At 43.0% G+C, this 20,698-nt stretch overlaps 2 protein-coding genes across 6 annotated transcripts in view; both read right to left on the bottom strand.

Annotated features, from left to right (window-relative positions):
- LRRC9 (leucine rich repeat containing 9) overlaps positions 1-20,698 on the bottom strand; it is a 96,899-nt gene that overhangs the window by 39,056 nt on the left and 37,145 nt on the right. For all 5 annotated transcript variants that reach the window (XM_075843586.1, XM_075843588.1, XM_075843584.1 and 2 more), the window contains exons 14-20: positions 15,703-15,849; positions 12,691-12,812; positions 7,192-7,374; positions 5,834-5,953; positions 5,446-5,637; positions 1,769-1,894; positions 466-606 (exon numbers count right to left, since the gene is read on the bottom strand). In XM_075843586.1, the coding sequence (XP_075699701.1) occupies positions 466-606; positions 1,769-1,894; positions 5,446-5,637; positions 5,834-5,953; positions 7,192-7,374; positions 12,691-12,812; positions 15,703-15,849 (1,031 nt within the window). The remainder of the gene's footprint in view (positions 1-465; positions 607-1,768; positions 1,895-5,445; positions 5,638-5,833; positions 5,954-7,191; positions 7,375-12,690; positions 12,813-15,702; positions 15,850-20,698) is intronic.
- LOC142664500 (uncharacterized) lies at positions 10,483-12,683 on the bottom strand. The gene is made up of 3 exons (XM_075843593.1): positions 11,799-12,683; positions 11,440-11,593; positions 10,483-11,324 (listed from the first exon to the last, which is right to left on the bottom strand). Exons 1-3 carry the CDS (start codon positions 11,980-11,982, stop codon positions 10,661-10,663), a joined length of 1,002 nt encoding a protein of 333 aa, XP_075699708.1. The 5' UTR covers positions 11,983-12,683; the 3' UTR covers positions 10,483-10,660.

The following is a 20,698-nucleotide window of genomic DNA, read 5'->3' as shown; positions in this document are numbered from 1 at the left end:
TGTGTTATTGTATTTAGGCCCATTCAATTGAACAATGCTGAGCTGCATGCCAGACATTATATAGATGGATAGAACTATGGCAGAACAACCTTGGGCTAGTTATATGTTGGGCCAGTTCCAGACAGCTGTAATGCAGCATTTTAGGGTCTGTATTACAGCTGCAACACTTGCTGCAGGTGGCGACTTTTTTGTGACTGCATGCCTCAATTCTCCCACTATTCCAAGAAAATTAAAAGACATCATTAACGTTAACGAGTCCATCCTACGAAATGTCCGAGACCTACTGGTAAATCTAATAGCATTATGCACGTGACATTTGGAAAGCTAGGACTCATTTACACATATATACGTTTGAAATGAAATATTGCAATCCTGCATGCCAATATTTTCCGTAAATATATCTTACGCCTCTAAGAATCGGAAGTACCTACAATATAATGCCTGTATGTAAATGTTTTTTCTTACCATATGATACCAGCTGTTATTAAATTCAGCATATGGATCCAGGCAGTTCTTGCTAATTTGAGAGATGATCTGAGCAGAAGGTAGTAGACTAAGGCAACGTGGTCTAATGTTGTCTGTTCTTGCGCTGATCTGCAGCAATGCCTGAAAAACAGAATAAATTAATATAATTCTTATTACCTCATTGAGAAGTTTGGTTAAATAAAAGTTCAAAAAGGAACATTTTATTTTAGAAAAACAAAAAACTAGCGCTTCTGCTGCATCATTTTAGCGATTGGTGGGGGTCTCAGTGCTCAGACCCCCACCAATCAAAACTTCTGACATGTCACTATGACATGTCAGAAGTTTGTTGAACGTTTAGTTACCCTTTAAGACTGGCATTTCATACGCCAGTCTTAATAAGAAACAAGCTGGAGCAAGATGCAACAAATTTATTAAAAGGAACACGCTTCATAATAAATTTGTCGCAACTTCGTCTGTCTGTGCGCCACTGAGAGAGGTCTACGCCAGCCAGGAGATCTCCACTATAACTACTCCCATTTCTGGCTTAATTATAGTAAACGGGCCCCGTCCCTTTCCGCTAAGCCCCGCACACTTTTTAGTTTTTAAAAGTGACGAGAGTGGTGAAAGCAACTCAAATGTCGCAATTTTTGTGACTTTTAAACTATTTGTGACTTTTCTACGCCAGAAAACTGGCATAGGAAAGTTGTTAAATCCCCCCCATGTCTCAGTGAGCATTTGTAATACTGGTTACAACTCAAGGGCACAATATTAGCAGTCACAGAGGAATATAGGACTCGTGCTTGAATACAAATGGCTGGTAATAGGACTGCAGGATCAGACTACACAGGGTTTATTTGTTGTCTGTTACCATGGAAACATATAGGCCTACATAGGAGCTGCAGGCACAAAACAATAGGACATTTTTAATTAAGACTATATATTAACTTGCGGTTGGCGAAGGTGCATATAGCCTTTATGTTTAAGGGGTTACTTTCATAACGTGAGTGACAGGGGTTGGATAACTTTATTCAGTAATTATTCTAAACAACAAAATAGCAACCAATCAGAGCTCAGTTTTCATTGTATGTTCATATATGTTTACCAAGTTTACCATTCTCTATTATTAGATTTTGTTTAAGACTAGAAACCATTTGGTGTGAGTTGTACAGAACGTGCGTTCAGTAACAGTCCTAAAGTGACATTTGCACAGTCCTTTGTGCTACTGTGCAGAATAATTAAGATGAGAAAATAAGAAATGAATAAAAATAAATTGCATTCCATAAAAAAAAATTAAGCGTGTAACCTGCGTAATTCGGGCTCCTGCTGAAAAGTTTGCAGATTCGGAAACCTCTTCCTTGGTGACCATCGCTCCGTCTAAATGAGTCAGCGACTTCAATCTTCCAATCGCTGCCATACGCACTAAAGCCGGCTTGGAAAGGACAACCATGTCACCTAATGGCTTCTATCATATGTAACTTTTTATTGTACTTTATGATGGTCTTGAACATAATGAGAATGTTTATTACAAATAAGTACAGAAGGAACATCGCATTGTGTTGCCTCTCGGGGGCTTTAAGAAACTAGGTCATGTATTCAAGAAGCTTCATTCAAAACTCATGAAAGGGGTTACTGCAATTGTTAGTCTCAGCTAAATGATGACATCCTTATTAAAGTCAGAAGAAAGAAAGATTTTCTTTTCCGACGTTCAATCTTGGGTTTTGTACAATAAGTATGGCAGGAAGGAAGGGCTTATAATGACTGTAACAAAAAAAAAAACACAGAAAATCTAGTGGTGCTCAGGCCATTAGACGTCAAAATACACTAAATTTATGTGACAACTATAGTAGAGGTGAAACCGAGTAATAGCGTTTTTGTGCATTGACCAATAAGGTCTTTCTTATTGCCCAGGTGTAATAATGAAATAAAAACATCAAATAAAAGCTTTTCCATCCCAGCTGGGACATACATATAAAGCAATTATAATCGTCTGTGATTGCTTATAACATGTTAGAAACATTACAACATTAACTGTATTGTTAGAGCGATGCTACAAGGATAGGCAATGTTGTAATGTTTGCACATTTTCAGTTCCTAGTATCAATCAGCATTATGTACAAGGAGTTTTGATACTGTAATAAAAGTATAATGCTTATAGCGTAGCGCACCTATCAGAGCTCTCACCTACAGAAGTAAGTCTATGATATATATATAATGAGAAAAAGAATAAAGCAGCACAGCGACAGCAGTGGGTTCAGGCCTCCTAGGTCGAGGCTAGGAACCCTTGTTAATGTAATCCCCAAAAAAATGAAGGGGCAGCACTCCAAGGAAATTGGTGAAAAAAAGTGGTGTGTTTATTCACCCCAGGCAGGCAACGTTTCGATCCGTCTCTATAGGATCTTTTTTTCATTCATTTTTTTGGGATTATATATATATATTATTAACTTTCTTTGCCTTTTTGTTTAGTTATTTGTTGGCTTATTCTTTTTTTTTTTTATAATTAAGGACTAAGCATTTGCAGGTTACACAAATAATACTAGTTCATTTTCAAACGGTGGCATAAAGTATACAAAGTATTTTTTGTTTTGCTTAGAAGCTCTGCACTTTAAGGCTGGATTCACACGAGGTCATTACGTCCGTAATTGACGGACGTATTTTCGGCCGCAAGTCCCAGACAGAACACAGTGCAGGGAGCCGGGCTCCTAGCATCATAGTGATGTACGATGCTAGGAGTCCCTGCCTCTCCGTGGAACTACTGTCCCGTACTGAAAACATGATTACAGTACGGGACAGTTGTCTTGAAGCGAGGCAGGGACTCCTAGCATCGTACATAACTATGATGCTAGGAGCCCGGCTCCCTGCAGTGTGTTCTGTCTGGGACTTGCAGCTGAAATACGTTCCGTCCTTTACAGACGTAATGACCTCGTGTGAATCCAGCCTTAACCTGACAGTCATATATACACACATGTAACATTCCCTGTAAAAAAACAAGCGGAGAGAAGCAGAGGTCAGCATTGTTTTCTTTACTATTTATGTCATACTTTAGGAATTGCTCCTTTGTGTTAATGCCATGATCCCTTACATATTGTTTTGGCTTCAATATCCTCACTGAACAGGAAGATATTAAATTCTCCATAGAACTCCTATATACATTACGTTGCTGGATCTGTTTCCCCTTTGTCATGCTGGGGAACATCCAACAGTATAATAAAAGGAAAACAAAAAGTGGCTTTGGTTGCCGTCCTTTTTACTCATTTTTGCGTAGTTGTTTAGTTGTTATGCTGGGTGTGACTTGCAGTTGTTGGTTGAGGTTAGACTTAGGCCGGATTGACACGAGCGTGTGCATTTTGCACGCGCAAAAGGCACTTAACAGCTTCGTGTGTCATCACCATATGATGCACGGCTGCGTGCTTTTCGCGCAGCCGCCATCATTATGACACTCTGTTTGTATGTTTGTAAACAGAAAAGCACGTGGTGCTTTTCTGTTTTCATTCATACTTTTGACAGCTGTTGCGCGAATCACGCGCGTCACACGGAAGTGCTTCCGTGTGGTGCGCGTGATTTTCACGCACCCATTGACTTCAATGGGTGCGTGATGCGCGAAATACGCACAAAGAACGGACATGTCGTGAGATTTACGCAGCGGACACACGGACACAGGCTGCGTAAAAAACACTGACTGTCTGCACCGCCCCATAGACTAATATAGGTCCGTGCAAGACGCGTGAAAATCACGCGCGTTGAACGGACGTATATCACGTTCGTCTGAATAAGCCCTAAGGTTGATTTTCGCGGGCAGATATTTACCACCTCTTAAAAAGCTCCACTCAAACGGAGCAATGATCGGGAGTATGGGGACAAACGATGTTACTACAATCATTCGTCCTCCATTCCTTTGCATCTTGTCTGCAGTACATCTCCTGTTTGCAGAGGGACATTTGGTGCCAACTAGTGACATTTTTTATGGCCGCATAGAAGTCCCGTGTAAAAGGTTTTTTTTGCCTGCAATCCTTGCTGCCGTTTATTTATGCCACACTGTAGTTTAAGCCTGTAACCTGTGTCCTGAGTCGCACTTACCCTTTGGTTTAATTACGACCAACGATGCTCCTCGTCTCTTCCTGCGCGCTGTAGTATCTTCTCATTGCCTACTCTGCTTTCTTACAACTTTTACACAGGCAGATGATAGGCAGGCAGATGAACAAGCACTCGTATGAACATTTGTTCCCGATCATTGCGTAAACCGGACATCGATTATCAGGCAAAGGAGAAAACGCTCTTTTGTCTGCTGATCGCATTGTTTATGTTGCCGAAAAAATAATCTCCCTGTGTAAACCGGGTATGTGCTGCCGACATTGCTAACGATGAATAATCGTTAATACGTAGGCAATGTGAAGATACATGTAAATGGAGCGCCAATCTACATGTTGTTATTGTCGCATCAGGGCTCGTTATACCACCCTTAGACAGGGCACACAAGTAAGATAGGGTGGGGGTCTGTTCTAGTGGAAATCAGTCCGGGCTATTTTAGTGCTGGGTCCGGTTGAGTAATTCCCCCCTCCCCCCCCCTGCTCATTTGATTATTTATTTACTGGTTTATTCTTTAACGGAGCACAGTGAATGGTAAACGTTTTATGCCATTCATATATTTCTTTCTTTGCAGTAGGGGATACTGGAAGATTTAAACACAGAAGCCAGCAGAAGTGTGAATGCAGCTCTGGACTACAATAGAAGATGTAACGGAGGATTAGCACAAGAGAAGTCAAGCAAATTTACTGTAGACTATATATACAAACTGTAAAATGGTGCTAGGAGCCAAGATCCAATACTGAAATCACGAAAATGGAATGATTTTATATATGACCAAAAACCAGAGGTATCAGCTAACCTGCATCCCCAGTCTCTTCTATAGTAAAAAATGAATTATGTATGAAGAGTAAATGGAGGTATTTGCAGAACTATGTTGTTTATGCAATGCTGACTGACCTTCTGCCAAGGGTTGTGGGCGACATTCAATGTGAGAAGGTGTGCGGCATGCCTGCGCAAAACACTCATTTCATCCATCGTCTTTGTTAGTTGGTTCCAGGTCAAGTCTAAGTGCTTCAGTTTCCCAAAGCCTTTAAAACCTTCCAGACTTATCACACGGTTATGGCTGACATCCAGGTATTCCAAATTAGGCTGCAAAAATTGGTAACAGACAATAGTGTTTTCTTTCAGAACACAAAAACAATTTCAGCTAATAGGAGGGTAGAGTGGTCGTTGTACCTTGCCAAAATCTTCTGAATGGTGGACCGATAGGGAGGAGCTGAATTGAGGAGTCTACAAATCACATCATTTCATATATATATATATATATATAAATAAAAAATCTTACCAGGCATGAAATATCTTCCAGACAGCTGAACTCATTGAAACTTATTATAAGCTTCTGAAGCCCATGAAGTTTAGAGATTTCCTTTAGTTTACTTAAACTGTTGCCGTGTAAGTTTAGGATCTGTGTGAAATAAAATTGTAATGATAAAATATTAATAATATTCCTGAACCCAATTATATACAATGAATGCACAGAAAGAGAAATAAAGAAATTTAATGTAAAGAAAGTATTTACTTTTAGTTTGGGGAAAAAAATGTAAGGGCATGTCCATCTTTGCCGCCATGTTTTTACTGCTCAGATGTAGCCAAAATAAAAAATGAGGCAACTTTATAGTCTTGATTAAAAAAAATCTCCTACCCTTTTGTGTCTCCAGCTCCTATGTAGATCTGTGCGTCTCTATGGTACCAGACTACAAACAACCCCTGTGTAGTCTGATCCTTTCCATCTGTGGAAGAGACAGATGGAAGAGGGTAGGATTGCAAGGTCAGACTACACAGAGGATTTGTAGTCTGAAGCACATAGGTCTGCATTGGAGCTGTAGACACAAAAATGGTAGGAGATTTTGAATCAAAACTATTTGCAACGTGGCTTCATTTGTGTTTTATATGCATTCAAGCAATAAAGAAACGGTTGCAAAGGTATAAATACCCACTAAACTGAAAATATAGGGGGCGCCCTGCTATCAGGAAAACCTGGCTTTCAATTTCCTATTACACCCAATTAATCCAGCAGTCTGTTTGTGGATCCAGTCCTTTTATAGGACTGATTTATGTAATCACTACTTTCCCTCAAAATCTTTCTCCAATTTCATGCTTCTAAAATCACAGGTTATTTTTTGCGTGTGTTTACTAAAATGCTATCAATTAGCAGCTGCTTAGATCTAGATATTGATAGGACAGTTCTGACCCACTGGAGCACAACAGCGTAAGCATTGTCATAAAGGACAAGACAAGTAAGTTAAAACATACTAAGGCCATGATCACACACACAGTTTTTTTACTTAGTTTTTTTTAGCCAAACAAATGTGTGGACACAAAAGAAAAGAGATGCATCAGTTTTCTGGCTTTGGCTGAAAAAACTGCGTGTGTGATCCTGGCCCAAAGGGGCTTTTATATGCTCCTTAGGCCAGGATCACACACAGTTTTGGTGCAGTTTATGGCTCCGATTTTTGAACCAAGGCCAGAAGGAAGGAACATATAAAGAAAAGACTGATGCATCTCCTTTTTTTATGTCCACTCCTCTGTTTGGCTAAAAAGACTGAGCTCAAAACTGAACCAAAAACTGCATGAAGAGTTTGTGTGTGATCCTGGCCTTATGGTATTTTTCCTTTAATTTCAAGGCAGCCTTACAATACTTACTGATATTTGGCTGTACATATTGGCTTTTGCAATGGAAAGAATGGTCCCTTCATCCAGAGTAATTATTTTCGGCCTGGGTTTAAGAATGGGCTCCATGGAAATGATGTCTTCATCCAGTTTAATTTCATTTGAGAAATCTTCAGTTGTAATGCTGGAAAGACTACAAGACTTGTTGGCCATTCCCTACCAAGTTTAAAAAGCATAAAGTGCTATTAAATGTATATGGTAATGGCTTTAGTACATGTTATGGCAAAAAACACGGCAAATCCGCACCGTGTGAATACACCCTAAGGCTAAGGCCTCATGCCCACGACCGTAGCCGTGTGCACGGCCGTGATTTTCGGGTCGGCCGGCTGCGGACTGTCAGCGGACTGTCAGCCGCAGGCCGCCCGCAAATCGCGGGACATGCACATGGCCGCCGCCATTGTTTTCAATGAGCCCGGACCGCAGAACCGGGCCGTAATAGGACATGCCCGTTCTTTCTGCTGTCCGGGCTCCCGGGCCGTGCAAGGACCGCAAAAACTACGGTCGTGTGCATGGCCCCATAGAAAAGAATGGGGCCGCAATTCTCCCGTGGATTTTAGGGGGAATTGCGGCCGCAAAAACACGGTCGTGTGCATGGGGCCTAAATGCACATGTTGCGGAATTTGAAGCAGAACCGCAGGACATTCCACAGGTAAAATCTGACCTTAAGGGTATGTGCGCACGACCTCTTTTCAGACGTAATGGAGGCGTTTTACGCCTCGAATTACGCCTGAAAAGACGGCTCCAATACGTCGGCAAACATCTGCCTATTGCTTGCAATGGGTCTTACGATGTTCTGTGCAGACGAGCTGTCATTTTACGCGTCGCTGTCAAAATACGGCGCGTAAAATGACGGCTCGTCAAAAGAAGTGCAGGACACTTCTTGGGACGTTTTTGGAGCAGTTTTCTCATAGACTATATTGAAAACAGCTCCAAAAATGGCCGTGAAAAACTCAGCGAAAAACGCGAGTTGCTCAAAAAACGTCTGAAAATCTGGAGCGGTTTTCCCTTGAAAACAGCTCCGTATTTTCAGACATATTTTGTTAATCGTGTGAACATACCCTTATAGTGCAGGGTTTTTATTCATTTTTAGCTACGGTATTTACATCTTGATGCGGAAATAGGTGGCGGTTTTATGCTGCAGATTTTGTTGCGTTTTTGTCTAAACTTCTCAGATACAATTCTGATTTTGAGAGTCACTCTTGTCCATGGGCTGTGTCTGGCATTGCAGCTCAGACTAAGGCCTGATTTACACGAGCGTGTGCGTTTTGCACGCGCAAAAAAACGCTGCGTTTTGCGCGCGATGGTATTGCGTATGCACTGCGTATACGCAGCGTTGTTGCGTTTAAAACGCGCGCACGACTAGCGTTTGCATCGCGCGTAAAAAACGCAGAGGGGATTACTGGGACGCCAGCCTACAAATAGGCCAGCTGGCCCAACCCCTGCTTGCTGGGAGAAGCCTGTTTAGAACCTTATTTCCGCCTCTGCAGAAACCACAGTGTGTGTTTCTCCCTTCACGTTGGAATCTCCTTGACACGCCACAATTATGCTTTCTCCATCGCTGGCACGTCTGCTTCTTGTCTGGATGATCTCACGTCGGTTTGGGGAGCGCCGACACATGCTGCAGCACCAGACGCCTGGAAGAAGTCGCATTTGGGTTCATCCACTTGTGGCCCAACGTACGATAAAAGGCCATTTCCATACCCTGTATGAGGACTTACGCCGGCATCCAGAAAAATTTCGAGCCTTCTGCCGCATGTCTGTGGCCACATTTGACCTTCTGCTTGAGCAAACTCGCTCTGGTCTCACCTACAAGAATACCAACATGAGACGCTGCATTTCGGCCGAGGAACGGCTGCTTGTGACCTTGAGGTATGTGTGCAGCTGCTATTACTTAGTCAATGACGCTGTCAGTTTTACCAGCCCCCCCTAACATGTGTTGTGGCTTTCTTTTTCTTTCTCGTTGATTTCTAGATTTCTGGCCACAGGCAATAGTTATCATTCGTTACATTTTGAATTTCTTTTGGGAGTGACCACCATTTAGTTCATTGTCACATCCACCTGTGTCGTGTTGTGGCAGAGGTTAAAGAGCACGGTCATGCCTCAGCCCACGACAGAACAGTGGCTAAGTATTTCAGAGGGATTTCTTAGAGCAAGTGAGTTTCAAATTGCATTGGTGCCCTAGACGGCAAACACATTCGTGTGAGAAAGCCCCCACGCAGTGGCTCGCAATTCTATAACTACAAGCAGTATTTTTCTATGGTATTGTTCGCCTTGGCGGACACAAATTATTGTTTCACTATTGTTGACATTGGCTCGTATGGAAGCTCGGCAGATGCATGCATATTCCGTTCATCAAGAATGGGGAAGCGACTCGTGAATAATCGACTGGCGGTGCCGGAACCTTCCATCCTCCCGGGCTCCAGCGGCCCCCCAATCCCGTATGTCATCGTGGCGGATGAGGGGTTTGCACTCACAAGGCAAGTCATGCGTCCTTTTGCAAGAAGGGGCTTGGATGACCGTCGGCGCATGTTCAATCTCCGCCTTGGCCGAGCTCGGCGATGTGTGGAATGTGCCTTTGGCATTATGTCGAACAGGTGGCGTGTCTTTCTGACAACAATGCAATTGTCCATGCAGAATGTCACACGTGTTATACAAGCGTGTGTCCTTCTGCATAACTTCTGCCGCATTAATGATGCTACCTTTGATGCAGAATATATCCTAACACATGCAGGCATGCAGGCTCTTCCGGCCTTCGAGTGCGGGATACTTTGGCAGCATATTTTGAGTGCCCATATGGAACCGCACCGTGGGGGGGTGATGACCTTTGAAGGGGTGTCTGTTGTTTGGCGGATTCACTACACACGTCACATGTGACCAGTTATTTTCTTTTTTTTGGGGTTCGTGTTGGGTTAGGGACTCGCAAAACATGAGGACCCTTGACGCGGGTCGCGAGCTTACATCTGTCGGGGTTTGAGCAGGACTTTTGACAGTTGCCGACTTACTTTCCGGAGATATCATGTTGTGCGGCCTAAAGTTCTGAAAGTCCAATTGCAAGTGTACTTCGTTTGCTGCGGGGCCCATGCCAGCACCTAAACGTTGCCACCGCTTGCAATCCATGTCAAACCCCGAGAGATAAACTAAAACCTCATATCACGTGTGTATGCATTGGACCAAAAGGCCAGAAGTGTGTGAGAGTCTAGGCAAAGGAAATGTGTGCCAAACCTTGTGTTGTGTGGTATCAATGAATAACAACACGAAATCCAACCATTAACCATTAATTTTTTTAATGCTGTGTTTGGCCACAACACAAACTTTTTGCATCAAAAGAAAAACACCAACATGGTGTATATTAATACACATCCAACAAATGATAACGAACGAAACGTTGGCAGGCCTGCACCACACACAACTGTGGCGTCCTAAAATCTTGCCACCAACATACTCATAGGTGTTGGTATTGTTGGCCAGGGGAGGCATACGCCTGCATTTCAGCACCACTATGCTGGACCTGGAGCTGGGTAGGTTGTTCCTCGCCAGCATAGTGGTGCTGATGTTGGGGGTGGAATGTTGGCCCAGGGAAGTGGGGAGCCATAGGGCGCATGTACGGATGCGGGCGTGCCATCTGGGGGACAGGGTGGAATGGGCCAGGCACCTGGGGCGTGGTGGCCGGCATGGCTGAACTGCGCCATTGTTCTATGGCCGTGAAGCAGATGTTATGATTGTGGGGCGGTCTGGAAGCGTCGATCAATGTCACTATCGACGCCTGCAGACGGCCCATACGGTCCATGGGCACCAGCCGTAGGAGGGGAACTATGCTTCGGCCAAACGTGTCATTCCCGTCCTCTACAGCGGCTCGCCTTAGATACTCCAGGACACGAGTATCTACCTGGGCAGCTGTGGAGGGCTGTGGAGCACGGGCACGGCGAGTGCGGGCATGCACGGAGCGCTCCTCTGCTGGAGAGGTGACGGCCCCTGCAGACTGGCCAGGTGCGGGCTCCTGGGGTGTCGGCTCTGGACTGGGCGGCAGGACATTGGGAGCAGGAGGTTCTTGCTGAGACTCGGCGACGTCAGTCTCCTCTGCGGTGTCCTCCAAATTGTCGGTGGTTCTAGAAGGAGAAAAAAACGTAAGAATATAATATTGAACAATGCCCACACCAACACGTTGGCAAACAGGACATGGGCAAACACACATTAGACACATGCAAAGGCATAAACTCTTACGTGCGCATCTCCATGATGTCCTTCAAGAACATCAGCTGCTTCGTATAGATATAGGGGCGCTTGCGAGATGCGCCATCCCCGCTGCGTCCCCTTTCACCCATCTCTCTGCGAAATTGGTCACGGCAGCTCCGCCACCGTGTTTTGATATCTTGGACTGTTGGATTTAACAAACACATAACACGCCATCAGAACTATCACCTCTCACTTCTAAATGAAGGGCCCTGCAGTGCCAATGACGTGGGACACGGTGATGCGCCTGCTCCACCAAAGTTCCTCGTGCTAATGCGCGGAATACACATACAGGGCCCCAGGTCTTCTATAGGGATGACAGGCATTGACAGAAAATGCGTGGTACTCACCCAACCGACTGCGGTCCCGGGTTCGGCCACTCTCCCACTCCTGCTCAAAAAGGTTCTGGGCGACCACCTCCCAGGCGTCCTCCTTGACCGTCCTGTTGTGATACTCCTCTGAGCGCGTGTCCCAGATTGCAGGATGTTCCTGGACAAAGAGGATGAGGCGCTCTACGTCCATCCCGCGCGGCATGGCAGAAGATTATTTCACACACAGCTAGCAACCTTGACACAGTCTCCAGGCACTCACTAGCCTTGCCCCCTCGCAGTGGAAAAGCAGGCACTTCCTGGTTTGGGTTTGCTTTGTCCAGCTTTATAGACTCTTTTGCATGGACATAACAGCTCTTGCGTGATTTTCGCGCATGCAACGCAGGAGCGTCCGTGTGTCATGCGTTGTTTTCACGCACCCATTGACTTCAATGGGTGCGTGATGCGCGAAAAACGCACGATTATAGAACATGTCGTGAGTTTTACGCAACGCACTCACGCTGCGCAAAATTCACGCATCGTCTGCACTGCCCCATAGAGTAATATAGGTGCGTACGACACGCGTGAAAAGCACGCGCGTATATTACGCTCGTGTAAGTGAGGCCTAATACAAGTGATTGTGACTGTACCAGACACAGCCCATAAACAGAGCTGCAACCACCTTACAGATATATCAAGAAATTAATCAGCACAGAATTTATGGACCTAAAAATGACATGATGATAAAAGGTTGAAATTCTCCTCAAATTATTATTTCCATATAAAGGGTTATTTACTATGTTAAACACAACTGCTTATTGTTTTCCTATGACCAAAGTAAGAAATGGATTGGAACTGAATGTCCATGATTCGTTATTGCGAACTGTATGTTAAATTTGTAATTGACTGGAGGCGTAAAGGGAGACTGCTGTACCTGCGTGATATATTCATACTCCACAATGTACTCTGGCAGGACCAGTTCAGTGTCGAACACAAACCAGTCACAGCGGCGGCGGGTGCAGTCGCAGCTCTCATGTGCCTTGGAAGAACAAACTTCTGAAAGAGTCGAAAAAGCAAACTGAACACTTCATATAGTTGTATAAGCATTTGCAAAATAATAATAATTGCTGCTATATGTCAGTTCTTGAATACATGATTAGAAAAAAATTAAAGGGTCTCCGCAATTTAATGAAATATTTACTAAACAACAAAAATTGGAAAATGGAAATCATTGTAATATAATATTGCACATTAACACCCTGAGATGAAATTTCAGGAATCTTAGCTGTGTGGATGTGCCATATTTTATTTATCTCCTGGAAGGTACTGATTCTCCTTGCAGAGATCCACCTAGTAGGGTGTCTTAAAGGTACAGGTGCTCAGATCACATCTGCGCTGTGGCTTCAGTTTATAACAGAAGTCACAACGCAGTGTTGGATCCATCGCACAATGGATACCAGAGGCACCCGATGGACCCCATTGACTTATAACTGGGTTCATTAGGTCCCGCTGGGGTGTCCGTTATTTAGACGGCAAAAATAGTGCTCCATGCGGTGCTCATTTTTCTGTCAAAGTTAACTAAATATGCGACTGAGCCTGCAACACAGATGTGAACAAACTCCACCAAATATATGATTCTGGATGAATATAATGAACATTGTACTACTCATAAATGACCATTATAGAAAGCAGACTATAGTTAATAAATAGAAATAGCAAATGTGTGTTTTGTAAGAAGAAAGATAAAATAGTTCTATAAAAGGTGGTGGTATCGCAGTGATCTCTGGAGACTGAAAAATTCTGGGCTAAAGGGATTTGTACCTGCTGCACATATAGCAGAGCAAAAAGACGGATCAAACCCCTCCACAAGGGGGCATCTAGCCTTTTTTCTGCCTGAGACAGGGTGAGATGGTGCACATCAAATCTTACCCTTTAAATTGTAGATGGCAAAGTGCAAGGATAGACTGTATATATGCCACAATACTGCCCTATGAGGACAAGGAAGGGTGCCACCTTAAGAAACACTCCAGTGATTTTTTTTAATATTTATTGCGGCCCCTGTTTGTAAAGTACACTGGGTAAACGGTAGGGCAGGTTATCCTCTTATCAGGCACTTTGTTGCCAAAAACATCTTGGCCGAAATTATGTTATGTGACCACACTGTGACCGGCTGATTCCTACAGCGTCTGCTGAGTGGACCGGAAGTCTCTTTCTCTATGCTTTCCTATGAGACGCTCAATGTGAGTCTCATAAGAATGGATAGTTAAAGAGATAGTCGCAGTGCGGTCACATGACACAATTGCGGCTGGAATATTTCGGCAACAAAGCTCCTGGTAAGAGGATAACCTGTCCTACCTTTTACCGTGTGTACTTAACAAAAAATCTCTGGAGTGTCTCTTTAAGATGCACTCACCTCACAGATATTGCCCCTGCCCTCCAAAAGAATACGGTTGACCACTATCAATATAGTTCGTAAATATAATACACCTAGCTGAGGTATCTGGGTCTCTGGATGTCACTGGAGACGAGTGTTTTCTGGGGGGTGAGTAGGGCATGTCGGATCTGCTAGTATACCTTGAGGGGGAGCTCCAACACCGGGGCTTAAACTAACTCCATTGCATTGGGTGGCTAAACAAGTGTGGACCACACTTAAGATATTATGATATTACGGGACCCCTTATCCTGGCCCTTATGGTATAACCATATGCTTCGAGAATTGCATCACCTCGAAGGTGCTGACTTCTGGGAGGGCCTTGGTATCACCCACATCAAGCATTTGGTAGGGGGCGGTTTGTGGTTGACTTTTGAGCAATTACAACACAAATATGAGATTTCCTCTCGCTCCTTCTACCGGTATCTGCGGCTCCGACATGCCTTCACTATGCAATTTCTGGGGTATCCTCAACATGCTTTGCAAAATCTGGAGATTATTGCTATGTTTTCAGATGGAGATCGACTTGGGCACATGTCCTCTCTTTACAAATCCCTGGTGCAAAAAACATGTTCTAAACGTATTCCGCCTGCTAAAGCGAGATGGTTGGGGGTTCTTCCTTTCACTTCTGACAAAGATTGGGAGAATATGCTATCCTCTCACCTAATGGTCTCACCGGCAGCGAACAATAGACTCACACAGTTATATATCACTCATCGTGATTATTTAACGCCGACTCATTTACACAGAATGGGAGTGATCCCGTCCACTGATTGTCCGAGATGTCACCAGGAGGCCGCTGATTTCTGGCATATGATTTGGACATGTCCATATATTGCATTCTTTTGGGGTGAAGTCTCACTATATCTTTTACGGGCCATAGGGGCCCCTGTTCCTCAGAACCCATTATTTTCAGTTTTTGGTTTGACTGATGATGACTTCTATTCACATCATCAAAAAAAAAATTCCTATGCGAGACTCTGTTTATGGCCCGGAAGGCCATTGCGTTGAGGTGGATCCCTACTCTGATCCAGTGGAAATCTCTGGTAAATGGTATACTACCATATGAGAAAGTTCTGTACCAACGTCGTAAATGTCCTAAAAAATTTGACACGCCATGGGCCTCCTGGTGTGCTATCTCTGACACTATTGGTTGAGTGACTGTGGAAATACATGTCAAAATATGCTACCATGCTACGCTTGTTCCTTACTTCTGCTTTGTGAAAATATGTCTGAACAATTAAGATGTAAAATGCCTGTTTTATTTCTGTTGAACTGTTTGGCAATTTCGCCTTTTTGTATTAATCTGAATCTTATAAATAAACCAAATTTATAAATAAAATATATATATATATATATATATTTATTACACCTAGCATTGATCTACGTCATTGTAAAAAAAATAAAAAAATTTTGTCTAAAATGTTAAGTAATTCTAGACGTCACAGGTTACTGTGATCAGGGTTGTAAAGTGTTTTAATGCATTTTTATAGAATTAATGCAGAATAAACTTACCATCGTCTGAAGAACACAAAGTGCTGCTGTTCATTTTCAGAGGTCTGAAGACTGAATTTGCGTCAGGATAATTAGCAGGATTAATAGGCAGAAATTCTCGTGCTTGAACACGGTGTCCAAGGAACACTTTAGAGATAATAAGTTTACCTGAGACAACAAAATGAAATAAAAAGGCCAAGTATTATAAAGAAAATATCTTAAAGTATATTAAAGTGTACCATCTTGTAAGTGTGCTGGTGGTACGGGGCCTGTATAAGCCTAATATACTAGTATATTGGATATGGTTATTTGTTTACATGCCACAATTTAAAATGCATATTTCCACCCCATGGAAAGCAAAAAATGTTTTAAAATGATTCTACGCTTTGGACAATTACTACTTGTTAGACCATCGACAAATGTTCCCACTCACAGGATACGCTGCAGATTTTCTGCAACAGAAAATATCCAGCAGAATCTCCAGAAAAAACGCTGGTAAATCTGTCGCAGAAACCCACACCAAATAGTGCGTTATTCCTGCTCATATTGCTGCGGAAACGCTGCGGTTTTACCTGCGGATTTAGTGTTAAACATTGGTTATAGCAAACACCTATATAAGAAATCACACATGAACCATTTCTAGCGAAAAATAGACAATATTTTATTGAGAGACAAAATAGTTAAAAGCAAGTACATTGGCAGTAACATTACCCATGAAAAAAGGATCTCCACATAGGTCAGGTCCCGCAGTCTCAGATAGTAAAGTGCAGAAACCGGTACATAAATAATAAAGTCAAACATGGGTAGAAAACCATCCAAGGAGAAAATAGCGTACTAGTGAAAAACCAGACAGCAAGGAATGCGATCTAAGGAGGCAAACAGACCAGAACTATGGGGGGGACCAACCCCAACACGTGTTTCGCACGTAACTTCTTCCGGGGCCAAAACAGGCAGCAGCTCTGCGCAGAACACATGGAATTGTGGAGATGCGGAATTGAAAAATGCACTTTCCGCATGACTTGTGCGTTTTGTTTCCCGAAGCGTGGGCATGAGATTTTCTAAGTTCAGAAGTTTTGATCAGAGGGGGTAGTAAGACCCACACCAATCGGTTAAACGAGGCAGCAGAAGCGCTCAGGTGAGCTGTGCCCCTTCGTTTCTGACCGGCTCCGCTTGGCTTTCCTCGTAAAGCCAAGCGAGCGGTGTATGGACTCGTAGACTTTCTATTGAGACCGCACACCGCTCGCTTGGCTTACCTAGGAAAGCCAAGCAGAGGCGATCAGAAACGAAGAAGCACTGCTCTCATTTGAGCGCTTCTGCAGCTTCGTTTTAGCGATTGGTGGGGGTCTCAGTGCTCGGACCCCCAACGATCAAAACTTCTGACATGTCACTATGACACATCAAAAGTTTTATGAAATTATAGGTACACTTTAAACTTAAACTTATTGTTGTGGAAGGACCCGCATCGATGGTATAATGATGACCTATCCGGTGGATAGGTCATCAGTTGTCCGGTAGTGGACAACCCCTTTAACATACATAATCTACACACCTAACACCTCTTGCACACGACCGAGATTGGGCCGTGACAAACGGTCCGTGTTTTGGCCGGATTTCCGGGCCCAACCGAGGTACAGGTGAACGGGACTCCTGCTGTTTCGTACTGAACAAAATGATAGAGTAGGGAACAGCAGTTCTGCCAGGAGTCCCATTCACCTGTTACGCAGTCGGGCCGGGAAATCCAGCCAACACTCGGACCATTTTTCACAGTGGTGTGCAAATGGGGTAAGTATTCCACGGTGTTGCACATGCAAAGGAACATTACCTGATTTTTACTTATTTTTTTATTCATACAAAATGCAGTACTTTATACACTTTGTGTATAAAGTTTAACCCCTTAATGACCGGGCCTGAAAAGACCTTAATGACCAAGCCAGATTTGTTAAATCTGGTATGTCTGACCTTATCAGAGAATAACTCTGCGAAAGTTTTGAATATCCAAGTAATTCTGACATTGTTTTTTCGTCACATGTTGTACTTTATTTTAGTGGTAAAAGTAGACTGATACGATTTGCGGAAATTAATGAAAAAATAGAAAAATGTAAGAAATTTTGTAAAAATTATAATTTTTCCCTATTTTTAACTGCGATATGTCACATATGTACACACATACTGTACAATTTTTTTTATTAAATATATATTTCCATCGCTTTACTCTATTTTGGCAGCACTTTTGAAAAAAAAATAATATTTTTTTTGAGCAATTTAGAAAACTTACAAGTTTAGTAATGATTTTATACATTTTGAAGTACATTTTGTTTTCCTGCACCAAGCCAGGTTTTCAGAGGCTCATAGGTGTCAGAATGGTGGAAACCCCCACAAGTGACACCATTTTGAAAACTACACCCCTTAAGGTATTTATTAAGGGGTGTTGTAAGTATTTTGACCCCACAGTTTTTTTGTAAGAATTCATGCAAAGCAGGCGTAAAAAAATATAAATTTCACTTTTTTCATAAAAGTATCACTTTGAAGACCGATTTCTTTGTAAAGCGACCATGAGAATGAAGAAATGCACCCCAAAATCTATCACCCTGTTTCTCCTGTTTTCAAAAATGCCCACATTGTGACCCTAATGCGTTGCCTGGACACACGGCAGGGCCCGAAAGGAAGGGAGCAACCGGAGGCATTCAGGTCTCATATTTTGCTTGAAAATGTTTTAGGCCCCACTGTACATTTGGAGAGGTTTTGATCTACCAGAACGATAGAAACTCCCCATAAACGACCCCATTTAGAAAACTAGACCCCTTAAGGTATTTATCTAGGGCTGTAGTGAGTATTTTGACCCCACAGTTTTTTGCTAAATTGAATGCATAGCAGGTGAAATAAATAAAATAAAAAACTTTTTATATAAAAGTATCACTTTGAAGACCGATTTCTTTGTAAAGCAACCATGAGAATGAAGAAACACCTCCCAAAATCTATCACCCTGTTTCTCCTGTTTTCAAAAATGCCCCCATTGTGACCCTAATGCGTTGCCTGGACACACGGAAGGGCCCGAAAGGAAGGGAGCAACCGAAGACTTTCAGGACACACATTTTGCTTGAAAATGTTTCAGGTCCCATTACACATTTATAGAGGCACTGAGCTGCCAAAAAGATAGAAACTCCCCATAAATGACCCCATTTTGAAAACTAGACCGCTTAAGGTATTCATCTAGGTGTGTACTAAGTATTTTGACCCCACAGTTTTCGCAGGAATTAATGCAAAGCAGGTGGAAAGACAATTTTATTTCACTTTTTTTCACAAATGTGTCATTTTAAGGTCAGATTTCTTGTACAGAGGACATGAGAATAAGGAAATGCACCAGAAAATGTATCACCCTGTTTCTCCTGTGTTCAAAAATATCCCCATTGTGGCCCTAATGTGTTTCCTGGACACACGGCAGGACCCAAAAGGAAGGGAGCACCCGGAGGCTTTCAGGACACACATTTTGCTTTGAAAATGGGAGGATTCTACTTTTCTAGATTGAGAAATAGATGTCCCTAACAGTTTCTACACCCTATGACTATGTCGTGCTAAGAAAGCAGCTGTCCTGAAATCATGTCAGTCCATAGACATTATGTATATCAACCCGCTCTGATATATAGTAAGTTAGAGTGGGAAAATGTATTAAACTGTTGGCGGAAAAAGGCAACATATCCAAAAAAAAGGAGGAAGAATGTATCCAGCTATGTGGAAAACTAGAGCATGTTCACAGGATGAAAGAAAATTTGTAGGGCTGTAATGACTTTATTATTCAAAGTGACTGGTCATACAACGTCTCTTTAGCTCCATCAATCCCTATATAAGGGACGAATGTGCCAAGTGACGCGGTACACCATAACAAGCTCCTGCCCGGCAAGGTAGGGACCGCCATGTGCACAAAACAACCAATCACCTGTAGAATATATAAAGGGGCAGTGTCCCACACCGTCTGTATACATACAGTAAAGGACCACTACTCCCCAAATTAATGTCGCTATTTCTAGAAGTATTGTCGGGTGTAAGAGGTCCACCAAAAACCCGAACAAAACTGTAATAAAGCCCATAGTGTATTGATAAGGACAAAACAGGGACTTATGCATAGACCAGGGTTGGAAGAACAAGCGGAACAATAATATCGTGACTCACTTCGCTGTCCTCGTTTGCTGCAGACCCGACACCGTTTTTTGGGGTATTTTTGGTTAGATGTTGAAGGGATGGGGTGTAAAAAATGTTTTTCAACAAGTCGTGTACATCCTCTGACTCATGGACTACTCTCTGGTCTGCAGATTGAAATAGGAGATCTTCAATCACTTTCTCCTGAAATTCAAAGAATGTCGCCCTGCCTGCTGATTTTTTGTACAGGACAAATGCGTTCTGCATCGCAACCTGAATTTGTTATAGCCGATGACACACACAGGCTTTTGTCTATCTGCAGAGGCCCCGCGTTCTCTAATAGTTGCTGTTGCACTTGAATGGACAGTGCTGATCATGTAGACGTCCTTGCGGTCACGAAATTTTAAAGCCAGCATCTTCTCAATTTGAAAAGTGCATGACTCCCCCTTTGGTAGTTTTTTATCCACAAGTTGACATGGGAAACCTTTGCGATTCCTGCGTATTGTGCCACAGGCTCCGGTGTTGGCACAATGAAGGGCGCTAAACAATGGCACACTGGTATAAAAACTGTCCGTGTATACATGATACCCCTTGTGTAGGAAAGGGCCAATTAAATCCCACACAATCTTACCAGTGATACCAATATTTGGAGGGCACCCTGGTGGATTAAATTCACTGTCTTTACCCTCGTAGATCTTAAATGCACATGTGTAGCCAGTAGTGCTTTCACATAACTTGTAGATCTTTACCCCGTATTTTGCACTTTTTGAGGGTAAGAATTGACGGAATGAGAGACGCCCTTTGAAATTTGTGGGATTCCACAACCTGGCATTAGGTGACGAAGGCTTATTGGCAATGTACTGCCTGGCATACAAATTTGTTT

Source organism: Rhinoderma darwinii, chromosome 12, assembly GCF_050947455.1.
Source record: "Rhinoderma darwinii isolate aRhiDar2 chromosome 12, aRhiDar2.hap1, whole genome shotgun sequence".
In the NCBI taxonomy this organism is placed as follows: Eukaryota; Metazoa; Chordata; class Amphibia; order Anura; family Rhinodermatidae; genus Rhinoderma; species Rhinoderma darwinii.
The sequence above is the reverse complement of the archived record's forward strand: the minus strand, read 5'-3'. Positions and strand labels throughout refer to the sequence as shown.

Excerpts from the sequence above, each read along its gene's own strand:
- LOC142664500 (XM_075843593.1), bottom strand. The coding sequence starts at position 11,982 with ATGCCGCGCGGGATGGACGTAGAGCGCCTCATCCTCTTTGTCCAGGAA. Across the intron at positions 11,594-11,798 it reads CCGGGACCGCAGTCGGTTGG|TCCAAGATATCAAAACACGG; the intron begins GTGAGTACCACG and ends TAAATCCAACAG. Across the intron at positions 11,325-11,439 it reads GACATCATGGAGATGCGCAC|AACCACCGACAATTTGGAGG; the intron begins GTAAGAGTTTAT and ends TTCTCCTTCTAG.